Raw genomic sequence first — 25,076 nt, 5'->3', positions numbered from 1 at the left:
AAAAATTGGTAGTCGACTTTTATGCGACCAAAAAGTTAATTTAGAATTTTAATTTTTTTTCTGCAAACATTTTCGAACAATCGACTATAGAACCCAAAACCAGATAAAATAATCAAATTATTAATGTTCAAATACATATATACATACATAATACATATATTAACCCAATGCTCGTATAAAGGTTAAAGTAGTCGCACAAATAAAGCGAGTACTCACTACCCGTTTACATGCTAAACACAGCTGTCAAAAGTACAGCTGAATACGTGACATTTGTGTTGTGCACACTAAACACAGAAATCACCCTAATATCGTAAATTTAAAATGTGTCAACAAGCATCTTTGAATAACACACACAATTTATTTTAATTGAAAAGTGCATAATAAAAATAAAAATTTTAAAGACTAATTTATTGATAAATTGTAAAATTTTAGGATTAAATTAGTAAGTATATATAATAAAGTGGAAATATGGTGGTTATTGAGTTTTTGGAGGTGAGGCAAAAATAGTTTTATTAGTAACTACGGTCGTTCTGGAGTGGAAAAAGTGTGCTGTGTATCTGAATTCAGCAAAAATCAACTCTGTTTTATTCACTTAGGATTTTTTTACCTGCCCATTCATTACCCACCATTGTGTTGAAGTAGAGACTTTATAGGTAAAAGAACTGCAGTTGTATTTCACACAGTTCAGATTATTAAATTACACTAGACTGAGTAGTTAACAAATATTTATTTTGGTAAATTGTTAAAATATTTTAAAAATATTAAAATTAAGAAAATTGTTGTGGTGCATGAACTTTGAAGAAACACAGAAATTGATATGGAAGAAAAAGTGTAAAGACAATTGTGCATAGTATTTGATGACCGACCAAATGTGTTATACGCGCGGAATTATTTAATAAATTGTAAATATTTTAATTTTTTCAATCAATATTCTCTAGCGTAGTAAATTGTTTGTTTATATTTTTGTTTTTGGTGTGTTTCTTGTTTTTTTTATGCCTTTTAAGCGACGTTATTTTTACAATATACGGTCGTTTGCAAAAGTGTGCTGTCTTTAGAGACTTTGGGCTGGCTTGCTGCGTTGCAAATGCTGAATTTCTTTTTTTTTTCATTTTCATTCAAGTTGTTTTGTGTGTGACGGATTGACTGAATTTTCAGTTCAAATTGAATTTTCGCTTGCTAGGATTTCAAATTGCAGTTTTGAATTTTCTTTTATTTCTTGTAATTATAAATAAATATTGAAATAATTTAAAGTAAAAGCTATTGTGATGTAAGATTAGAAATTTATTAAAATTTGTGAATAATTTAAATAAACAATATTTTTTTTTTGTATAATTTCAGTATTATTTATAGGAAAACTGTTTGCGCCCACTCTTCCCACTATTGGAACTAAGAACGTGTTGTTTTAGTGGTGATCATTGTTCCAGCACGACGTGTGAATCACATCAATATTTTTTGGTTTGTGCCCGATTTTTCTTTCATTTAAAAACACAATGGTTTTGGCGGAACGTAATTCAGAATTAGTACGTAATGGCAGACGTTCGCGTGGTCCCAGCCCTAATGGACATGGCGCAAGTTCGGGTAGTGCCAGTGGCACTGCTGGTGCTCCCGGTGGCACTGGCACTCCCGAAACAAGTTCAGATGATGATAATTGTAAGTACTGCCCACTTATTACTTTTTTTTTTTGTATCAAGCCTGGTTGTAACTCCATCTTTTGTTTATTTCTTATCATTATTTTTAGCCATCAAACGTAATGGCAAATCAAAAGCTAAACAAAGTGAATATGAAGGTAAATAAATCTTAAGCACTTCATTTCCATTACTTTTATTTATGGATTTATTTGTTTCTTTTACTTAGAAAAAATCCGCGTTGGTCGTGACTATCAGGCAGTGTGTCCACCTTTAATAGCTGAACCGGATCGAAAACCCGAAGTCCTAAATGATCGTGCATTGCTTGTTTGGTCGCCCACTAAAGATATTCCTGATACCAAACGTAAGTATTTAAAGTTAATTGAATAACTAGGAGATATAGAACTAATTATCTCGTTACACTAGCTTATTATATGTAATACTATAAACATATCGCAACCCAGTTCAAAAGTGACACAAGTCAAAATTAATTTGTCGGGTTATATAAACCCGAAAAATGAATTTTACGCTAAAACTATGCACAATACATTTGTTTATCTAAAAAGATATCAGTGTATTCTGTTATTGTTAACTGTGGCTAAAAAAAAACACAAATGTCTTTCATTATGTTTCAATTGGTATAAATTTATTTTCGATTTCTGAAAAATTAAAATTTTGAGTTGTGTCACTTTTGAACTGGATGTGCGACATGTATTTGTAAAATGATATCACTAAAAATGTTATAGTTCCTGTCGTACCAATTCGGAATAGATTACATTACCAATATCACATTTCTAAAACTAATAAGTAGCTAAATATTGCAATAAAAAGCTTATCATTTTAAAATTATCTTATTTTTTGTCCAAGCTAAGAAATCTTTTTACAAACGAAAATATTCAAAAAGACTGGAAGATGACTCTTCGCTAAGAAATTTTCGTAAGTGAGTAATAATGAAAAAAATTTAAATTTAGATACATTATACATCATCAAGAACTGTTAGTATGTGATACGTATATTTAGAAAGACAGTCAAAAAGTGAAAATTTATTTTCTAATTTTCTAAATAAATATTACAATTAAAACAAACTATATTGATTCAATTTACAATATATAAAACAAGTTATAATATTAACAAAGTTCATTCTCATTCTTCAACACCCCCACTAGAATGAACGCCAAGATTCATCAGGTCACAGCAATGAAAATGCTTCACACTTGATAGGGATTTTGTTAAGATGTCTGCTGCCATATTCTCGGTATTGAGATAGTTAATAATGATCTTTTTATTATTAACTAGTTCTCTTAAAAAGTGATGTCTTATATCAATATGCTTTGAACGAGCATGATAAGTGTTGTTGTGAGACAAATTTATAGCACTTTTGTTATCACATTTTATTACAATTGATGATGGTCTTCCAAGTTCATTAAACAAAGATTGTAACCACAACGCCTCTTGACCAGCTGCTGCCAAAGCCATATATTCCGCTTCTGTTGTTGATAACGCTGTTGTTTGCTGTTTCTTAGAGTTCCATGAAATACAGCCACCTTGAAACTTAAAAACATAACCCGAGGTTGATTTTCTTTCATCTACATCTCCAGCCCAATCTGCATCTGAGAATCCTTCGATGAATTCATTTTCATCCTTAGAAAATTGTAGTTTGTATTTCATAGTTCCTTTAAGATACCTCATGATACGCTTTACAGCTTGCCAGTGTGCCTTACCAGGGTTATTATTAAATCTGGCTAAAGCCCCCACTGCAAATGAAATATCTGGACGACTTACTTGAGCTGCATACATAATACTTCCAATTGCTTCTTGATATGGTATCTTTTTCATTTCTTCAACTTCTTCTTCAGTTTGTGGGCTCATTTCTTTGGTAACCGTTTTATTTATGTCTAAGGGAGTTGAGATAGGTTTACAATCATCCATATTAAATTTTTTTAAAACCTTAGATATATATTGTTCTTGGTCAAGCCATAATTTTCTGTTCAATCGATCTCTTGTAATTTTCATCCCCAAAATATAATTTGCTTCTCCGATATCTTTCATTTTAAAAATATTTGTAAGGCTTTTCTTTATATTAGACTTACTTTCAGGATTATTCGTAAAGATTAAAATATCATCAACATAAATTGCGACGTATGTTATTTCATTATTATTTACTTTATAATATATACAAGGTTCTGTATTGGATTGGAATAGTCCTATATTTTTTAAAGTTTGGTCTAACTTTTTGTTCCATACTCTACTTGCTTGTTTGAGACCATATAATGACTTTTTAAGTTTACATACCAAATCCTTGTTTTCATTTAAACCTTCTGGAATATTCATATAAATTTCCTCATCTAATTCACTTTGTAAAAATGCTGTTACTACGTCCATTTGATCGATATCCAAATCATGTTGAACAGCCAGACTTAAAAGTAATCTGATTGAAGAATATCTAACCACAGGTGAAAAAGTTTCCTCGTAGTCGATTCCATAACGTTGAGAATAACCTTTAATGACTAATCTAGCTTTATAACGTTCAATCTCACCTTCTGAATTCCTTTTGATTTTATAACACCATTTGCTATCAATAGGTTTCTTGCCTTTTGGTAATTTTACAATCTCCCACGTTCCATTTTCTATTAATGCATTTAGTTCTTCATTCATTGCCTGTTGCCATTTTTGTTTATTAGGACTTTCTAGTGCCTGTTTCATTGTTTTGGGTTCTTCATCAACTTGAATCACATTAAAACCAAACCTTTGTACTTGTTTTGGAACTCTCGATGACTTATAAAACAAGTTATAATATTAACAAAGTTCATTCTCATTCTTCAACAAGAACACTAAAACTTTTTTAGATATATAATTATGGTTTGAATCCTGATAGACTATCCCCCAATTCTGAAATTTATGACAATAATAAGATTATAACCAAGGCGTATTAATACACCTTGATTATAACAAAAAAATTCAAATAACAATTTCCATCAAAAGTTGTCAAATTTTCAGTTTTATTATAATGTCACTGTGATAATGTTAAGAATACAGGGATTAGTCTGCCAGGATTCAAAACATAAATATATATCTAAAAAAAGTCAGTGTTTATTTAATTAAAAGTTGTACATTTTTTCATTATTACTCACTTACGAATCAGTTTATACAATTTCATAGCGAGGAGTCGTCTTCTATTCCTTAACCTTGCGTCTTTTAGTTTGTAAAAAGATTTCATAGCTTGGACACAAAATAAGTTAGTTTTAAAAATGTGAAGTTTTTGTTGCAATATTTAGCTTCTTATTAGTTTTAGAAATGTAAAATTGGTAATATAATCTATTTCGCAATGGTACGACAGGAACTTCAACATTCCACATTGTTAGGTCAACGAATAAAAAATTAAGTAAGTTTCCAAGAACAATCGAAATTGGTTCCTCCAACCAATTTGCTTATACAAAGCTTCTAAATTTAATTATTTCGGAATGTTTTAAACAAAGTATACCGTTTTAAACTCCAAAAGTAAAAATTGTATGTCAAATAACCGATCCTACGTCGAAATTTTACTACAGAGATATTATAGAAAACTGGACATAGGCCGTCGATAAGATGCCTTAGAATTGGACATTGCAGTAGCACAATGATGCAAAAAATTTCAATGCCGCGCTTTCGGTTTTAAAAATTTTAGTAAGATTTTTTTCCGTTTTGGGGTAATTTATTAAATATTAAGATATTAAGAAACAAAATATGTGGATGATATACAAAAATCCTATATATACATATATGAGTTTATACATATTTGAGTTTAATTTTCCTTTTTTTGAAATAAATACCCTCAATGAAATTTTTACATCCATCGATTTGACTGAAGACATAGAATGAATCATCAGTATCTAAAATGTTGTTTATTGTAAGGTCTTCTTTTTCCATACAAATGTAAAAATATAATAAAAAGTTAGTTTCATTTCTAGGAGCCTGTTTTTTATATTTATTTTCAACAACCTTGCCTATAGTTTACATTAAAATATTAAATAAAAAAAATTAAATTAAAAAGAATTGACGAATTTTTAAACTGAACTCAATAAAAACCATTGAAAGAAGATAAACCAAATTGACCAGTGAAATAAGTTTTTCAATGTAATGACAAATCAGTGTACATATTTTGTAACAAGTAAAGATGCTATATTCGGCTGTGCCGAATCTAATATACACTTCATCAAAGTATACTTTCAAATAAATATTTAAAACAATTTTTGATGGAAAAAATTCTGATTAATACAAATTATTCCCGATTTTGTCCCATAGTCGGTCCAAATTTATATGGCGTTATATACATACGTCGTTGGAGAGGTCATTGAATATTGTGTACGTTAATGTTTTAAGGTAGGGTCACACATGGCAAATATTTTACTTAAAAGAAATAAAATATATTTGAATTCTTTGAGAATAATTCAAAACAAAAAAATTTAGTTTTATTTGATGCTGTTTGATCTTACAAAACACTTGCAAGAGTAAACACGTCAAACAAGTTTGTGCTAAAAAAGTGTGTGGCCCTACTCGAGGTACTCGTTGTTAATTTTATAAAATGAAACGAAAACGGTTGAAAAACGCGTTATAAAAATCCAAGGTTTTTTCCAGTATTCTTCATACAATGTTCTACTTTTCCAAACGTTGCGATCCAAAATCCAATCCAATACTAATCTAATTTAGCTAATTTTAGCGTAACTACACTGGATTTATTTATTTGTTTGCAACGAAATTTCTAAACTACAAACTTTAAAGTAAAGAATCGAAGGTGAATGCGGACGTATTTAGTGGATCCATTTGTAGGGAGAATTACCTACATATCTACATATCATTAGATGCAGGCATTTTTGTAAGAATGATTTTGTGTGAAAATCTTATGACATATATTGATGATCTATAAAATTATTTATACGAGAGAACCCGAATATCTCTACAAGAAACTTATATTTGCCAAATTAAAACGTCGTAAGAATCTCATAAATGTCAAATATAAAGGTTTGCAATCAAATATACAGTTTTTTTTATTCTAAGGGCGTAACATCCAAAATCGATTTATATTTTTGGGATCCATAGCAAATGACCCATATAAGCTATAATTACGGATTTAAATCATATTTTGGAAGAGTTATATAAAGAAGTTATAATATCCTTTATATTGAGGTGCTCATTTTATAAAACGTAGCGGCAAACATTTGACAACAATTTTATGGAAAAAATTTCGTAGTCCTTTTTTCCAAATTTCTTAAGTTTGAAAAAGTTTCGCTTTAAAAAAATGAGGTCTTCCATCAGCATTTTTATATTCAGATAATATAATGAAACGTTTTACTCGTTATCACTCTAACCCCCGTTAACACGAAGTCTGGTTATGCCTTAACTAATAGTTATACTGTCGGTTAAAATTATTTTTGTATGAAAACTGTCAGTATAACTATTAGTTAAAACATAACCAGACTTCGTGTTACTGGGGGTAATTATGATCATTGCAATAATAAACAATAAAATTTGTAAATTATGAAAATCTTTTCTTTTAATTTTTGTAAATTTTTATTACAATTGCCGCTAAATATTAATTATTACCATACTTTTTATACAAAAATTATTACATATTTAAATTAAAACATTTATTTTCAATTATTAACTGACTCTTTATCTTTTATTAATAGTTGAGGAATACATATCAGTTGCCAAAGAGAAATATGGTTACAATGGTGAACAGGCGCTGGGTATGTTGTTTTGGCACAAACATGATTTAGAAAGAGCTGTAATGGATTTGGCAAACTTTACACCATTTCCCGATGAATGGACTGTCGAAGATAAAGTACTTTTTGAGCAAGCATTTCAGTTTCATGGCAAAAGTTTCAATCGTATACGTCAAATGGTAAATTAAACTCATATAAACATTTCTTTGTAATAACTTTTATAAAACTAAATTGAAATATTTCTTAATTTTGTGTAGTTACCCGATAAATCAATAGCCAGCTTGGTTAAATATTACTATTCATGGAAAAAGACAAGACATCGTCAAAGTGTTATGGATCGTCAGGAGAAAATAAAAGCCAACAAAGAGGGTGGTTCTTCAGAAAACGGTAGCGACAATGGCAGCAATGAAGAATCCGACAATGATGATAAGGTAATTATTAGTTAGAATTTAGTTAATTCATTTTAATTATACATTTATTTTAAATTTTTTATTTGATTTTTTTTATTATTTTTATTTTTGAGTTAGTAAACTTTAGTTTATTATTATTTTCCTTTTTCTGTTTTTATATGATCACAATTTTTTATTATTTTTTATTTTTTTTAATTTAGTTTAGTTTATTAAATTTTTTACAATTCAACTCTTTTGAAAACGATAAATCATTTTGGCTTTTTTATAGTTACGCTGTGGCTTAACTTTAGGTGTAGTTTTTTAAAAAAACAAACATAAAAAATAAAAACGAAACAAAAACAAAATTTATCCCTATTTTTTTAATGATTTTTTTATTTTATTTTAATTTTATTTTAAACAAATGTAATATAGTCAATATTTTTATATTCATATACATAATTATGAGTAAATTTTAGTTTTTGTTTATTCATACATAATTATAAATACTACATAAATATACACATTATTATAAATTGGAACAAGAATTCAAACAAGGAAATACAAAACTATTATTATGTAAAACAAAAAACATACAATCACAAAGAAAAACTTAATGGGCAATTTAAAGTTAATTTAAAATAGATCACAGAAATTTGTATAAATGTATTTAGAAGATATATTATTACATTAATTTGTTGTTTGACATTTTTCTCTGCTCTATTTTAAATTAAGTGTAAATTGTTTTAATCCATTTGTAAGATTCATTTATTTCATTGAATTATTTATTTAACACTTAAATCACTTATTCACTTTTCTTTAAGATTTATTGTGTTTTTCCTAAATTATATATTTTTTATTGTATTCTTTACTATTTGAAAATGATAAAAAAAAACGCAGCATCTAAAATATTTAAAATTTTCTAAAATAGAAAAACTAAAGTGAACCCCCCTGTTTTCTATTAAATTTAATTGATATTTAATTCAATCCAAAAGGACTTAATAATATCGGAATTGGTGTTATTTAATCAAATTCTGTTCTTAAGTTATTTACACAAATTTTCACAATGTCTAGTAATTTGTTAATCTAAAGTTATACGGACAGTTTCAATACAAACATTATTTTAACAGACAGTATAACTTTATGTTAAGAAATTAACATAAATTATAATAATTAAAGACTAGAGTTATTTGAAATTATATTAAATATTAAAAAATTATTTAATACTTCATTCTACTTCATTCAAAAAGTAGAATGAAGTTGGTTAGAGCAACTTATGTTGACGTGTTAACAGCATGTAAAAGCCACTTAAAATCACTTCTACGCTAATTGAGATATTTAAGGTCGAAGGTCACTTTTTCATTTCTGTTAGTGTTTTGTTACTCTAATTTTCGAAATAAATTTTGGCGCGCTTTATTATGTTTCCGCAAACAAAATTGAAGACTATGCTATAAAAGGATGATGAAAAGAAATGTAATTTTTACTAATGATAAAAATGTGATCTTTTACATACAATATCTGGAATAGTGAAAAATATACTTTAGGTAAAATTAACTCTAAACGACATATCTAATAGCTGCGTCAGCCGACCGTAAAGTAATGTTGTGTGTAAAGTATTATAGTGAAAAAATGTATAGTAACTGTAACGTCTGAATCTGTTAAAAATATAATTTCCTTACGTTTTTACGTGACATCTGCCAAGTGTTTTTGAAGAAAACTATTTATTTTCTATTTGACATAAAACAACTTTCGAATTACGTGAAATTCATGTCAAAAATGTTTAATGTTCTATAATCGCACTAAAGTCTTACGTTAAGTCAAAATTACGGTTACATTCCATCAACGGTCAGCTAACACAGCCTTAAGATTTAGTATATTCAAGCTAAATGAAAATGTGACCTTTGACCTAATCTAATATCTCATCTAGCGTCGAACTAATTTTTGATGACTTAACCAATTTTTAATTTACTGTATTTCATTCTGTGGCTTAGACTTATTTCACACTGCATTCAAAAGTGGCTATTGGAGTCCAAACGAATATGTGATTTCAGTATAAGATTAAAAAAATTCGCTATTCGAGCAAAATATACCCGAATACAGAAACCAAAGAAAATCCAATGTTTATTAAAAATTTAAGGAAGAAACAAGCTTTGAATATTGTAAAATATAATAGATATTCAGCCCAATTATGTATAAAAATTCCTCGGTTTTTTCCCTTTTCTCATTTTTCCTATTCAAATTCAATGCGAAAACACTCCCTGGGAACAAACTCCGGCGGAATTTTTTATTCATAATTAGGCTGATTAAAAAACCAACCAGAAAAACTGTTCTCTCTAAAAATTATTTTCTGTACAATATGCGAGACACCTAAAAGTGAGCTGAAGAACATGCTGGAATTCAAGTTGAAACCAAGTGTAATTCAAGCCTTGAATCATAGAATAAACGCATAGAACGGAAGGAGAAAGTAAAATATTACTCTCTTTTCACACATACGGGTGTGAAAAATACATGCAATACATTCTCATGAATTAGGTTTCTGACAACAGACTTTGGTTTTTGGCTCTCAGATACCTATCTAGTTGTTGTCTATGCCTTGAATCATAGTCAAGCAATTGAATTACAGTTGTATTACACTTTATTCCAATAGCATTCTCCAGTAAAAAGGAAACATAAATTCAAGCTATATGTTTATTGTTTGAAAAATATTTAATTTTTTCAAATATTTAGCATTCAAGTCAAATTCCAACCAAATGTTCAAGTGTTTGAATTTTTGGGGCTATGGTGCTCTTAAATTTAGATATTTAAATTATTTTGGAAGTTAATATTACATTTGAAAAGTTTCGACTTGATTTAAATTAGGCGGAATATTAAGTTCGTTTCGGTCTTGTTTGACATCTTGTTTCACATCATACCAACTGAATTTTTCAGAACATTTTCAATTGTATCTGGCTCTATGATGGAACCTATAAACCGAATAATTTTTTCGTTTTAAAACTAATTCACATAGTTTGGTGTAAATTGAATCCATATAATTTACGAACTTGTTTCAATGTATAAAATCGTGCAATTTACAGAATATCAAAATCGCTCGTTTTTTGAAATCACTCGATTTACACAAAATGGGGGAATACCAAACATTCGCCATAGCTCTGAGTGGTTATTCCATTATTCGCTTCGAAAGAAAACTTTTTCGAAAAACAATGTAGTTATAAAACAATAAATAAAAAAAAGAGGAACAAAATATTATCAATTCTATCAAAATGTGAGGAATATTTTGTATTTTGAACTGTTGACTCTGCTAAATGGCAGGCGTATTATAAAAGCTGATTACTATTACTTCCATAAATGAAAAGCGACCTGTTTTTGTTCTATCGTGAATATAAACAAGTAAAAGTGTTGTACTATTTATATAATAGATATGTATGGATCCTATGAAAAATATTTTGAAGGTTGCCTCACATTTTGGTTCATAACTCTGTTTTTACTTTACCGATTTTACCCATTTCTGAACAACAAATAATGTTTGAGGAAATTTCATCCCCCTAAGTCCATACCTGTTGGGCCTATCGTGCATTCAACAGACAGGCGGATTGAAATAGCTTCATCGTGGGTCTACGATGAATATTTATACGTGTCCCATCATTTTGGTGATGGGTATAAAATGTAACATTTTGATAGGGTGAAGGAAACACTTTAAAATTCGATTTTATAATAAAAAATATTCGTATTTCTAGGAATAATAATATTAAATTGGAAAATGTTATCTTTCTTAACGAATAATGTATTTCTGTATTTCTGCAGCTGCAGTGGAAAGATTTGTAACCTGTTACAGTTTGATCAGGTATCAAAATTCCCAGTTGAATTTATAAAAAAAAATTGGAGGAATAAAAAAACTAAATAAGTTGAATTTCATATTTTACTTTTTATCATTTTCATTTACAAAGTTTACATATTTAAATAAAAATTAAGTTTTAAAAGCACTTTACCAACCAATAACAAGTTGTTTTTAATATATTTTTACATGGAAATTTCCAATAAATTCCTAAATTTATAGTGTATATGAGACAAACTACACCAGATTATGTATGTTTATGCAACAGCAATTATAGCAAGATTTTATTTAATTATAATTTTAGAAAATAGAGGCAAAAAAGAGTAGTTTGTGCTCAGCCAAATAATTTGTTTGGAGATCTTATTTTTTTTTTGTTTTCCTTACAAGCGTATTTATTATTGTTAGCTACAAATTAAAATTGAAAAAAGAAAGAAATACATAAAATGAAAACAAAATAAATCACATAAATATTAAACAAAAAATATATATAATAAACAATATAATAATAATCATAAGTTTAATTTTAAATTGCTTAGTTTTTAGTAAAAGACTGTTTATATATTTTTAAACTAACATCATACTTTATTATACTTACTATAGAACTATAGAAATATACAATATCAAAAACATATAAATAATAAATAACAACAATAATATGAATAATAATAATAATACATATATAGTTATATTAAAGAAACTATTGAAAAGAAATTATATATATATAAATATTATAGAAATAGTAATATAAAAATCACCTCAACCAAAATCATAAGAGAAAAAAAATTTAAAATAACAATAAAAAAAGAAAATTAATGTTTTGTCTGCGAGAAGATTAAACAAAATTCATGTGTTTCTTTTTTAATACTATAAATAAATTAATTGGCATTTTTTAAAAAACTATTCGTACATTTTTTAGCACTTTGTTTCTTCTTTCTTGTTTTTGTTATGCTTTTTGTGTATGTTGAAATTGGGAAATTTTTTAATAAGAATCGTATACTCATTCTACCTTCTACTTCTGCTCTGTTTTTATTTACTAACGTTCATGCATTACTTCATACATTCATTCAACATTCATCGTTTCCTTGTAGTTTTTTGTTTATCTTAACCTTCTGTCTTTCATCTGAGTTGTTGTGTGCTTCCACCATCATCTTCAATTCAATTAGACTGTCTTCAGTTGTTCCTTTAAATTAGAATTATCTCATAATGTCTTGTCTTTCTGCAAAATACAATTTTACTTGAGAAAAAAAAAGTAGAAAAATATTTCGAAATTAGGAAACCTGAAAATGAGACCGTCCCGACCAAACGACCACCACGTGACAATTAATTTATAAAGTTATACAAAAATAATGTTTTGTAAAATCAGTTGTTGTTGGCGGTATTATTATTATTAAATAATAATACAAATTAATAAAATAAAATTTAACCTTGTTAAAATATTAAAAGAAAAATACATAAATTTTGTTTGATCAAGCTCTTCTCTTCTTCGTCTTCCTAAAAAACACCAACCAACTTTTCATTATTTAAATCTTTAAGCGAAGAAGAACTAAATGAAATCCTAAATTTAATAAAAAACCATAAGATTTTTGTTGTTCTTTTCGTTGTTCTATTTTGTTTGTTTTAATTTGTAGTTCAATTTTCGAATTATAAAAATTACCACAAAAAATCTTATGTATGTTTTCTTTCTCTTTTCCGCCTGGCTACCGCAACAACAACAACAACTGCCACAACATTATTTACAAAAAAAAAAAAACCAAACGAAAAAATTAAAAACGAAATTTAGGAACAAACATTGTCATCATTACAAGCAGTAAATTTAATTGATCAAACAAACGATGGTGCCGCCGCCAATTATAATATGGCTGGCCACAGTGGTGAAGGTGGCATCGAACACGAATCGAATCACATTTCAAACAATATTGCCAATAAATCCCAACTGCTCTCTATAAATCCGTCCCACATGAATAACGATTCCATTAACTCGAATGGCATACAAAATGTCACCAATACAAATAATACATCGTCTATGACTTCCAACTCCTCCTCCTCTACCAGTGCCGCCGGCTATTGTTCGAATTGTGGTGTGGCCTGTAATATATTGAATAATTCGCCACACGGTAAACTTTGTTCCAGTTGCCATCATCATTGGAGGTATACATTTAGTTTTTGTTTCTTTTCTTGTCTTGTCTTTTTCTTCTTTCTGTTATTAATGATGTAACAATTCTTGAAACTCCTACCAGACGCACTGGCAATAAACGTCCCACTTCGGGTCCGTATTTTAGCAAAAGATCTCGTGACCGCAATGCTGAACGCCATAAACGCAAGCCGCCACGTGGCATGTACATTAATCATGATGATATTGTGGCTCTGGCCAGTGCAAATGATAATCAAGATGAGTTACTGGCAAATATTGATCGTGAAATTGTCTCCCTATTAAGTCAAGTAAGAATTGTTATTTTGCAATATTCATTCATTCATTCTACATACATAATTTCATTTCATTTCATTCATTTATATTTTCGTTCATTTATTTTAATTTAGTTGTTTTCATTTTTTTTGTTTTAATTTGTATTATGTTACTAACACCTTACCCTAACACCTTGCCTAAACTACTAAGGAGAGAATTTAATTAAGAAAATTTTAAATTTCCATTTTAAAAAAACTTAAATAGTCCAGTATTTAACATCCTAATTAATTGTAATGTAGCGAATCAAAGTTCTATTGAAGTACAATAGTAAATCGAATTGTTGGCCACTTGATATATTCAATAATAACTACAAAAGATGAAAATATTTAAATTATTTACTTCTAGACTGCTTCAAAATTATATCGCACTGGTTCCTCTACGGACTCATCTCCAAATTTTTCAACTTTCAGTTTTTGCAAGAAATCGATGTATAGTTGACATCATTTTCTCTACACTTTCGCCGAAAAATACAGTTGTATCCGTCTTCAACTTTCATTGTAACGTTTTAAAAAAAAATATTTTTTGGTCCTACTGAAAATTTTAAAATTTTGAGTTGATTCTCTTTAGAGGAACCAGTGCGATATGTAGGAAGAATAAATAAAGAATAAACTTTAGGTTAATGGTTCTGCATATTTACAGTTTTTGCAAAATAGGCCAGTGAAATTGGGGAATTAAAGCGAAAGTTTTTTCAACATTATTTTTAAAAACAAAAAGTTCTTCAGGTCGTTTTGAAAATAATTCAATCAGACATTTCCCCCTGTATTGATTTTAAAACGAATTCACATATTTTGGTGTTCTGTAAATGAAATTCACATGATTTACTCGTTTTACTTTCGAGTAAACAAACTTGTTTCAAAGTAAAAAATCATGTTATTTCAAGAACATCAATTTGTATAAATGATTTGTTTTTGAAACCCACTAGCGCTAAATTTGTTATTTCTAGAGTCCGAGCGAATATTCGGTTGCGGATTAGGCCAAAAATAAATCTAATACTTGTATTCGAAATTTTTATAAAGGACATATAATTACTAGAATACAAAAACTATTTTATTGTATAAATCTAAATTGTTTGCACAATATTGTATAAAAACAGTTTTTTTGAATGTTAAACATTCCTGTGCTATCTTTGCTTCATTTCTATGCCGCAAATTTGTTAATCCAATATTTGAAATTTATATCTACGATGTTGTGGCAACATTTAAAATAAAAGTAGTGGCGTTGTTGGTCAACAACCTTGTGCTAATTGTCTTTCTGCCTGGGTATTCAGTTAACTCATTATAAAAGAATTCTGTAATTCATGAAACAATCATTGGTGTATCATAATAATCAATATCATAAAACGATGTCATACAAACAAATATCGTATAGCAAATACATACTACTTTAGATATAATTATATGAAAACCTTATCGAAAATAACGAATAATGAATATGAAAAACTATGTATTTACATTCATTTTCAAAAGGTTTAAAATCATATGATTATCAAAATGTCAATGTTGTTTTTAGGTACAGTTGAATAAGCAAAATATCTCCGCATTAAAACGTAAAAACTCTGATAATTTGGAAGAGATACGTCCAAATGAAATTACAAATCGCATTAATGCACGATGGACTAATGATGAAATTTTATTAGCTGTACAGGGAGTACGAAAGTATGGAAAAGATTTTCAAGTAAGTAAAGCCCTCATTTCATATTAGCATACAATAGAAAATTAACATTTTTGTTGAACACACAATAAATTTAGGCAATTGCTGAAACTCTGGGCACCAAAACAGAAGCACATGTAAAAACATTTTATGTAAATTATCGTCGTCGCTATAATCTAGATCAAATCATTAAGAAATTTGAGGCCGAAAAAGAAGTTAATGCTCCAGCCACATCGGCTAATACTACCTCATCGTCATCATCATTATCTCTGAATGCCGCCAATAGTACCTCCACAAATGCTGAGCCAATAATTGTTGGAAGTGGTGGTGGGGGCGTCAGCAGCAATTGCAGTGTAAAAAAATATGACTCAGTCACAGCCAGTACCAGCAGCAGTAGCACTCTATTAAAAAAGAAAGAAATCGTACCTAATAGTGTTAATGAAGAATCGGATAATACAACATCGAGTGAAACTGCTATTTCTAAATCAACGATTTCCACAATCACCACTACCACTGATGAGCGTAAAAGTGAAAGCAGTTTGAGTGGCTTAATCCCTATAAAAGATAATATTATATTGGAGGTAAGTAAAATACTACACCATTTTTAATGGTATTTGTGAAAATTATACATGATATTGAGAAAATACCAAAGTAAATTGTGAATTTCAATTTTAAATTGAGAAAATTCAAATTGAAAATGGTAATTTCAATGTGAAATTGAGAAAAATCAAATTGAAATAAGGAATTTCAATTAAGAAAAACTATAAATAATACCATTTCAATAATTGCAACTATCAGGTACATTTTTGGGCCACGGCAACAAGTAGGTATCGAAAACACTGTTCGGTCTCCAACATGAGACCAAGCATGTTGTCTACGACAAAATAAATTAAAGTTGGTCTCGTCTATCCAGGTCATCTGCTTTCCATGCTTTCGGTATGTCTTTCTATAAGCGAAGTCCCAATTATGTTTTTTTTTATATAAATAGATTTTGTTGGATTCGATTCTCCATAGTTTTGATGGCACAGTTAGGTCTGACATGGAGTCGTGGAAATGATTTTGAGCGGCCTAATATTCAACTTGCACTCATTACAATTTGTGTACGCTATATTTATTTACACGGTCATAATAAAGAGGTTTTTTATATAGGCGTATCATTTAAACTATCAAATTGGCTTTATTAATTAGATAATTTTATGCCATTGTTTAAATATGGTCGTGACCGTCGCGGCTAGCGCACACACATCCTTCATTTGAAAATTTTGTTCAGTTTGGTTAAATGTCATGTCTATAAACAGAACTGCCGCTTTTGGAGCGATGATAATCCTCAAGCACTTGTCGAAACACCATCTCTGTTTCTTTACAGAATCATTGGTTCATGCATGCTTACTAACTTTTGCGTTCCACAAATGGAAGGCATTAGTATTGCAGCCATGTGGTTTCAGCAGTATGGTGCCACATCTCACACAGCGAGTGTTACAATCAATTTACTGAGAGAAACATTTGGCAAACGAATGATGGAATTGTTAAATGACCACCTCACCTCGTTCATGTGATTCAACGCCATTTAGATTATTTTCTCTGGGGATATGTAAAGTCCCCTATGTAGATAAACCAGAAACTATAGAGCACTTGGAAGCTAAGATTCGACGAGTTTTTGACGGAATACAGCCTCATTTACTGCGAATATATATTTTTACTTTTATTTATATAAATGAATTGTTATTAAACATATCGATTAAGAGCCAGTTTCCTACTTGTCAGTTAAACTCAGCTTAACACGCTGTTATATTAATCCTGAAACATATTTTGCCGGAATTTAACCAATGATTGTTCTCACTAGTGGATTAATTTTGTTAGCATTGCCATACTTTTCAGTCAAATCACATGTTTATTCCAGGGTTTACAATTGCTACTATATTAGCCGTCAATTGCAGTAAATATACATTTTTATCAATCTGCATACTAAAAATATAGTTACTATTATAATTTTGTATAACTCTGCTAATATAAATTTGCTGTTACTATTCATATATTACTATACAAATTGCAATGTTAGTTTGCAATTTCTAGTAGCAGATACAACCAGTTGTCAACTCGTTATTGTAGCACAACAACCAAAATATACACATCTGCTCAAAATAATAGATACACCAAAATTTATTTTTTAAAAACGAAAAAAAATAATGGTATATTGTAAAATTATAAAAAAAATTCAGTCGATTTTTATTTATAGTTAAAAGGAGAGTAAAAAACAAAAACAAAATATTTCATAATTAATAATAAATATTATAAAGTAAATTAAATTTCTTAAATTTCGAAAAATTTGGTGTTCATAATAATAGATACATTTTTAAAAATTCTTATTAAACAAAAGCTAATAAATTTTATCTTAAAAAAATTAGTTTATTATTAAAGTAAAGCTAGTATCCAGTATATCCACCTTTGTTTTGTAAAACTTTCTTCACTCTTCTGGGCATACTGGATATCAAGTTCTGACACTTCTCCAATGGAATCTCGTACCATATTTTTTGCGTTTTCCCATAAATCGTCTTTATTTTTGAAAACTTCCTTCGAAAGCCTTATCTTTAATTCACTCCACAAGTTTTCTATTGGGTTTAAATCAGGGGATTGGCTGGGCCAGCTTAAAACAGGTACGTTATTCTCCAAGAACCAGTTTTTAACTAATCTTGAACTATGTTTTGGGTCGTTGTCCTGCTGGAATGTCCATATTAATGGCATATTTTCCGATGCATATGGAAGCATTACGTTTTCCAATATGTCTCTATACCCACTAGCATTCACGGTATCTTCTATTCGGAATATCGGACCAACACCATTCCATGAAAAGCAACCCCAAACCATTATGTTTCCCCCGCCATGTTTTACCGTCTTTTTTGTAAATTTAACGTGGAATTCTTTTCCTTTTGGTCGGCGTACATTTCTTTGGCAGTCGTTTCCAAACAAATTTATTTTTGTTTCGTCGCTCCATAAAATATTTCTCCATTTTTTTCGCCTTCACACCCGGACCATTGTAAGTGCTCTTTAGCAAATTCTAATCTTGTCTTGATATTTTTTTGGCGCATTAGTGGCACTTTTCTGGCAATTCTTCCCGGCAATTTAGCTTGTAAAAGACGACGACGAACTGTTTGTGGACTGATTTCGTTACATAGCTCCGCAGAAATAGCTTTCGATGATATGAAAGGGTCTTTTTTAACCATAAGGACGATCCGCCTATCTGTTTCTGGACTGGTTTTCTTTGGTCTACCGCGAGTTTCTCTTTTTTGTTTTTTAGATAAAGCATTTTGGACAAAATGTAAAGATCTTCCTATGCTCTTTGCTATTTCCCGTAATGATTTTCCTTGATTTCTCATCGTTTGAACAATTTTTTTCTCATCTTCGGTACAATGATGATTTCGTCCCATTTTCTTCAAAAGAGTCCTATTTTTTATAAAATTGTTGCTAAAATTTAAATTCTACTTACTGTTTCACGTAAATAGGAACAAAAAATTGCACAAAAAAAAAATTGTATATAAACAAATTACTAATTACTGATGTGTATCTATTTTTATGAGCAAATAATTTTTTGTAATTCAAATAAATTCGTTTTTAAAAATCAACATGAAAGCAAATAGTTGCCAGATTTTTGACTGACATGACATTGCCAGATAGAAATTTTAATAATATGATGTATTCTTAACGCTTGCGAGGAAATTTTCAATGTTACCGCCATTTAAATTTTTTCCAATTAGGTGTATCTATTATTTTGAGCAGATGTGTATGTTCCTGCTATAGCAGCATACACACTTTTTTGCCGAACTAATATTGCGCGTCAGCATTAGTTTTTGTTTTGTTGTGCTAGCAATTTTCTCTGGCAGCAATTTACATTTCTTTGGTTGCTCTGCTATGGTTGCATTGATATTTCTTGTTTTTTGGCTATTTGGATGCTGCTAGTTATTTTATTGTCAAGTATGTAATACGAAATAACGATTATTCATTAGTGTAAATATTTTTGAATCTAACTGAGATATTGACTTGAATTTTTTTTGTAAGACCAAAAATTAAAATATCTAAACAAGAAAAAAAAATGTTCGGAATAAATGTGGATCAAATTGTTCCTAATATGTATTTGCAATCATATTAAAATTTTGATAAAAATTTTAGTTTTAGAAACTCAATAAATATGTAATATGTAATAAAATCTTTATTTATAGCAAAACTCAATGAAATTTTCAACGTTTTTTAAATTTGTCATTCCAAATTACAAAGTGTAAAAAAACTTTTGAAAAGGTCAAAAGGAATCCCACAATTCCTAAAAATTTAAGCGAAAATCCCGAAAATGGTATTTTTTACAATTTTAACCATAGGGTCTACATTTCCTTCGGGGCTAGGAAAATACTTTGGGGATAAATAGGGAACACATCAAGGTTTCTAAAGCTGCTTTCCGTTTTTTGATCCCAACTTTGGGATTTTAGAACATGTGGCCCAAAGTTGAAATTTTTATCAAAAAATAGGTCAAATTCCGCAGGACGAAAGGGCAACATGTTCAAAAAATAGGACATGTTTTTTATACCAAAATGTTCTCTGTAAAGCTACCTTACAGAAAAACATAACATTGTTATATGTTCTTAAAGAAAGTTTTTTTTTAATAAAAAAGAGTTAAGTCACCTTTTCATCCAAAAAACAGCAAAAATCTACTATTTTTTGAATTCTTAAATTGAAAATCGTTTATTTTTGGATCTATAATCGATATTACTCTGAAATATTTTGTATATTACTGATAATTTACTTATCTAACTAACAAAAAAAAATCGAGCCCGTTCGGTACAAAAGTACGACCTATATTTTTAAAAAAGCGGACCAAGGTATGGCAAAATTTTAAAATTTCAATTTTGAAATGCCTATAACTCGAAAAGTATAAGAGATAAATAGCACACGCAAGCATATTTTTTCAAGACATAGGCGAACATACAAAACTCTTTGAAATCGAATGGGAAACAAAAAAATGGAAGGTGTTTAAAAATTTTGCATGTCGAAGGTACCCTTTCTGAGCCCCCATAGCGAAACCCCTGGGGCATTTGTAGGGCCCATTTCAATAATTTAAACTCGAATACTCCTTGGCTACGCCCGCGTCAAATTTTATCCTGATCAGATCAGCCGTTTAGAAATGCCAGATTTATTTCAAACAAATTTTGATTCTACCCAACTGTACATTGGGTGTGTTTACTGATATGTTGTTATGCACTTATCAAGAACAGCAACTGATAGCATCAATTGCAGAAATGTCAATTGTGCTATAGCACAACTACAGAAGTGTGTATTTTTGCTAGAAAAGTTTGCCAGCACAACAAAATAAAACGAATGGAGTGCAATATTAGCACGACAAAAAAACTGTGTGTGCTACTAAAGCACGAACATACACTGGCGAGCAAAAGCGAGTGCATGTTCTGTATACTTATACTTAAAGTGTCATAAGATTATAAATAATAGAGGGAATTTTATGAAACTTTCACCAATTATTCTTTATTATATTATTAAATTCAATTAATATTAAATTCAATGATGACAGAACAAAAACAAATATATTCAATATAAAAACATAAGACAACTCAATTAACTCAGTTTTGCACGTTTCTATGGAGCAACTATAAAGTATTTCATTTCAGTACGGTATCCATAATCCTTTGTTTTTAATGACCAAATTCTCCTTAAATTCATTAGGAATATTTTCCCATTCTGTTTTTACACGACTCCAAAGCTCATCTATGTTAGTAGGGGCTCGATTGTGTTGTCCCAATCGCCTCTTCAATATGGACCACAAATTTTCGATTGGGTTTAGGTCTGGGCTTTGTGCTGGTCATTTCATCACCTGAAATGTTTGCTCAGACAACCAATTTTGGACAACCTTTGCCGTGTGTTTGGGGTCTCCGTCCTGTTGGAAAATAATTTCATCCTCGGGATAGGCGCTGTGGTCCACAAAAACGGATAAATGTGTTTGAAGAATTTGTAGGTAGTCCTCTTTCTTCATTGTACCATAAATTCTTACAATCGGTCCTAAATCCCACCAAGTGAAACAGCCCCAAACCATCAAGCTTCCTCCGCCATGTTTGACAGTTTGTTTCACGTGATGCTTTTGAATAGCTTCATTAGGTCTGCTCCAGAAGTATTCTTTTCCATCAGATTGGAACCGGTTAATTTTTGTTTCATCGGACCAAATAACCCGTTTCCAATCATCTATGGTCCAATGTTCATGTTTTTTGCAAAATTCAAGACGCGCTTTTATATTTTTATCTGATAGAGCTGGCTTTTTCTTTTTTACTGCTGCCACTAAACCGATTTTGTGAAGTGCTCTTCTAGCAGTCCATTCACTTACGTGTTTATTTATAGCACTAGCAGCTTGCTTGGGTGTTTTCAAAGCATTTTTTTTCATCTCGCGTACCATTAATCGCGCGTCTGAATCATTTAATAACCTTGGGCGACCTCCAATATTCGGCACCGAAGCTACATTTCGACGTTTTCTCACAACAATCACTGTACGTTGGCTCACTTTTAATTGCTCAGCAATTCTTCTCGATGAATGTCCACTTTCAGTCAAAGCTACTATGCTGTTTTCAGTGTCGATGTTGATTTTCCTCATTTTTTTATATTTTATTTCTAGCTTCTTTTACTAATTAATAAAATCAAAAACAACTGCACATAACAAAACTAACTTCAAGAAGTAGATGATAAATTACCAGCTGCATGTTGTAACGGCAAATTTTTATTATGTCAGAGAAGTAATTCCTACATTTTCTCATATCGAACATAACGTGCAAAACTGAGTGAATGGAGCTACCATATGTTTTTTTTATAATATTTTGCTTTTGTTCTTACATTATCATATTAAATATTAGTAATTTTTTTGTTAATACAATAAAGAATAATCGCTGAAAGTTTCATAAAATTTGCTTTATTATTTGCCATTTTATGACAATTTAAGTATAAGTATACTGAACATGCACTCGCTTTTGCTCGCCAGTGTATATTTTGGTGGATATGCAATGGATTGTGTTTGCTACTAAAAATTGCAGACTAGCATTGCAATTTTAATAGTAATACGAACGAACAGTATGAATATTTATATTAGCTGATTGTGATGAAATGAGATAATTTCATATTTATTGCATAGTCAAATGTAAGAAATATGTTGCTAGAGCTGAATATCGAAACCCTGGTTTATTCTTCAAATTTTTTCATATAAATATGGCAATACTATAAAAAAGAAAAAACAACCGCGTTACATAACTTTTTTTTGTAAATTTTAACTTTCTAAAAGTAAAGTATATAAAATGTATATTAAAAATTATATTGATGTTAATAAAGCAAATATAAACAAAGAGCTGCTGTGCTGAATTGTTTATTTTATTTTTCATCTGTTTGTGCTTTGGCGTTTTATACTTAGGTCTAACTCACCAATGATGCTCAGTTAAACCTAGATTATATAGCATATAAACAATAAGTGAGAAACACAATTTTTAGTTTAATTTAGGTTTAAGCGAAGAATGTAGATTATCTCTATCCCAGAAACTAGCTCTAAGTTTGTGAAAATTGGACTTCCAGGTTACGCCATGTACGCGCTACCCCCGGCGTAAACATGCCAGAAATCATGTTTTGAAATTAATGAAATTCTCATAATTCTTTTATTTAAAATTTAAATTCTCGAATTCATTTGGATTTAATATAAATATAATTTAATAAGTCTAATTTCTTATTTTCTCAATATGAAATTCTAAAATTCATTGGGAATTTTTTCAATTTCAGTTATAAATTCTCAATTTCATAGTCCTCATCCATACTGTGAAACATTTGCTGCACAACATTTGAGTTTGTTGATGAAAGGGGAAATAGGAATAAGAAAGGGTACTCTGTTTCATGTACATGAAGTTTTTGTTGAGTATGTCATCCACATTTATTCGCTCTCATTTGTTCTGTACATAAATGTCAAAAAGTGAAAAGCAAAAACTTCACTGTGTGGACACGAATGCAGTTTCAAAAGAGAATTTAAAAATGTTTTGCAGCAATTATTTCACAGTGTGTACCGGGACATATGGATTTTTTTCAATTTAAATGAAAACTTTAATTGGTAATTAAATAATTATTTTGTAAATTTCAGATCGATTTAGATGCTGAACCAACGGAGATACAACCACCTTCAGCTAAAAGGATTGCCTTGAGTGTTTCAAATCAGGATTTTCCTAAATCAAGTCCTGCTTAAAATAGAAACCCTCGAATGCAGATTATACTCTTACATTTAATATACATACATACATAAATACATATAATTTAATATTATACATACATATTATAAATTTTACGATAAGAAGAAAAAATGTTTAATACTTTGAAAAACTAAATGAAAATATTGCTGGTTCAAGACAACAACAAAATTAAATATTTCAGATAAAAAAACCCCTACACATACGCAAAACTATTGAAACAAATATTTGCACTATTCAACATAAATTGTTTATTTAAATTGTTTGCCAAATGCAGATGATGTTTATATTAAATTTTTTAAAAAAAAAACAACAACAACACCAACAAACACAAACACAAAAATTAATCATTCTTTTATTTTAAGCTTTTAATTTTATTATGTTTATTTTCTGTTTGTTCCGCCAGACTGGTCTATCCGTCTGTCTCTGTACCATTTGTTATTTTGGTTATATTGATTGGAATTATTAATTAATAACTTTGAATTATTTAGTTTTATAATATAGTCATTATTTCGCTTTTTTTACTTTAAAAATAACGTTGTGAAAAACTATAGAAATAAAACAAATTTTACTTTTTATTTTATTTTTATCGTACGAAAATTATTCTTATAGTTGAACTTTTTTAAAAAATAAAACAAAAAAGTTTTTTTTGAAAAAACAACTATGTACCATTAATTAATTATAAATCAATCCAAATTAAATTTATTAATACCTACTATGACTAAATACACTGAAACTTTATTATTCTACTTAAAAGATGAGAGAGAAAAATTTATTCTTAAGCAACAATGATGCTGTGTTGCTGCTTCATTGTCAGCCACAGATGTATTATATAAATATAAATAAAAAATTTAATACTTATGTTGTATACAATATAAAATTTTCAATAAATCTAAATTTATTTCGTTTAATAAATGGTGTATAAGAAACGCTGCTGCCATTTCAACAACAACCACTAAATCTAATGTTTTATTTATATGTTTTTGTTAAATCGGGGGCCTATGCGATGTGTAAAATAAAAGTATTTTATAAGAAGTGAGTGGTAAAGATAGTCTAGTATAGAAGTAGTATTGAAATGCCGCAGAAAAGATCGAGAAGATTTGGATGTGCCAGCCATTCGACGGATTCAGGTCCACAATGAGGTGCGATTTTCCACTGGTCC

The 25,076-nt window shown here is 29.3% G+C and overlaps 1 protein-coding gene across 4 annotated transcripts; it reads left to right on the top strand.

Annotated features, from left to right (window-relative positions):
- The first annotated feature begins 327 nt into the window (after positions 1-327).
- On the top strand, positions 328-24,874 carry CoRest. Of its 4 annotated transcripts, none has more exons than XM_065507282.1 (11): positions 328-442; positions 1,339-1,650; positions 1,739-1,786; positions 1,855-1,989; positions 7,292-7,506; positions 7,585-7,758; positions 13,326-13,693; positions 13,783-13,984; positions 15,519-15,683; positions 15,758-16,240; positions 23,812-24,874. In XM_065507282.1, exons 2-11 carry the CDS (start codon positions 1,491-1,493, stop codon positions 23,911-23,913), a joined length of 2,052 nt encoding a protein of 683 aa, XP_065363354.1. In that variant the 5' UTR covers positions 328-442; positions 1,339-1,490; the 3' UTR covers positions 23,914-24,874. The 4 variants fall into 4 exon arrangements, with proteins under 4 accessions (XP_065363354.1, XP_065363353.1, XP_065363355.1 ...); XM_065507281.1 differs by lacking the exon at positions 328-442 and adding an exon at positions 1,253-1,267; XM_065507283.1 differs by lacking the exons at positions 328-442; positions 13,326-13,693; positions 13,783-13,984.
- The last annotated feature ends 202 nt before the right edge of the window (positions 24,875-25,076 follow it).

The sequence above is a fragment of the Calliphora vicina genome, chromosome 4 (genome assembly GCF_958450345.1).
Source record: "Calliphora vicina chromosome 4, idCalVici1.1, whole genome shotgun sequence".
Lineage (NCBI taxonomy): Eukaryota > Metazoa > Arthropoda > Insecta > Diptera > Calliphoridae > Calliphora > Calliphora vicina.
This window is presented reverse-complemented; position numbering and strand designations above follow the sequence as displayed.

What these genes read in the sequence shown, in the direction of transcription:
- CoRest (XM_065507282.1), top strand. Translation starts at nt 1,491, where the DNA reads ATGGTTTTGGCGGAACGTAATTCAGAATTAGTACGTAATGGCAGACGT. An exon ending in AATCCGACAATGATGATAAG is followed by an intron (nt 7,759 to 13,325) that starts GTAATTATTAGT and finishes AACGAAATTTAG; the next exon opens with GAACAAACATTGTCATCATT. An exon ending in TTGTCTCCCTATTAAGTCAA is followed by an intron (nt 13,985 to 15,518) that starts GTAAGAATTGTT and finishes TGTTGTTTTTAG; the next exon opens with GTACAGTTGAATAAGCAAAA.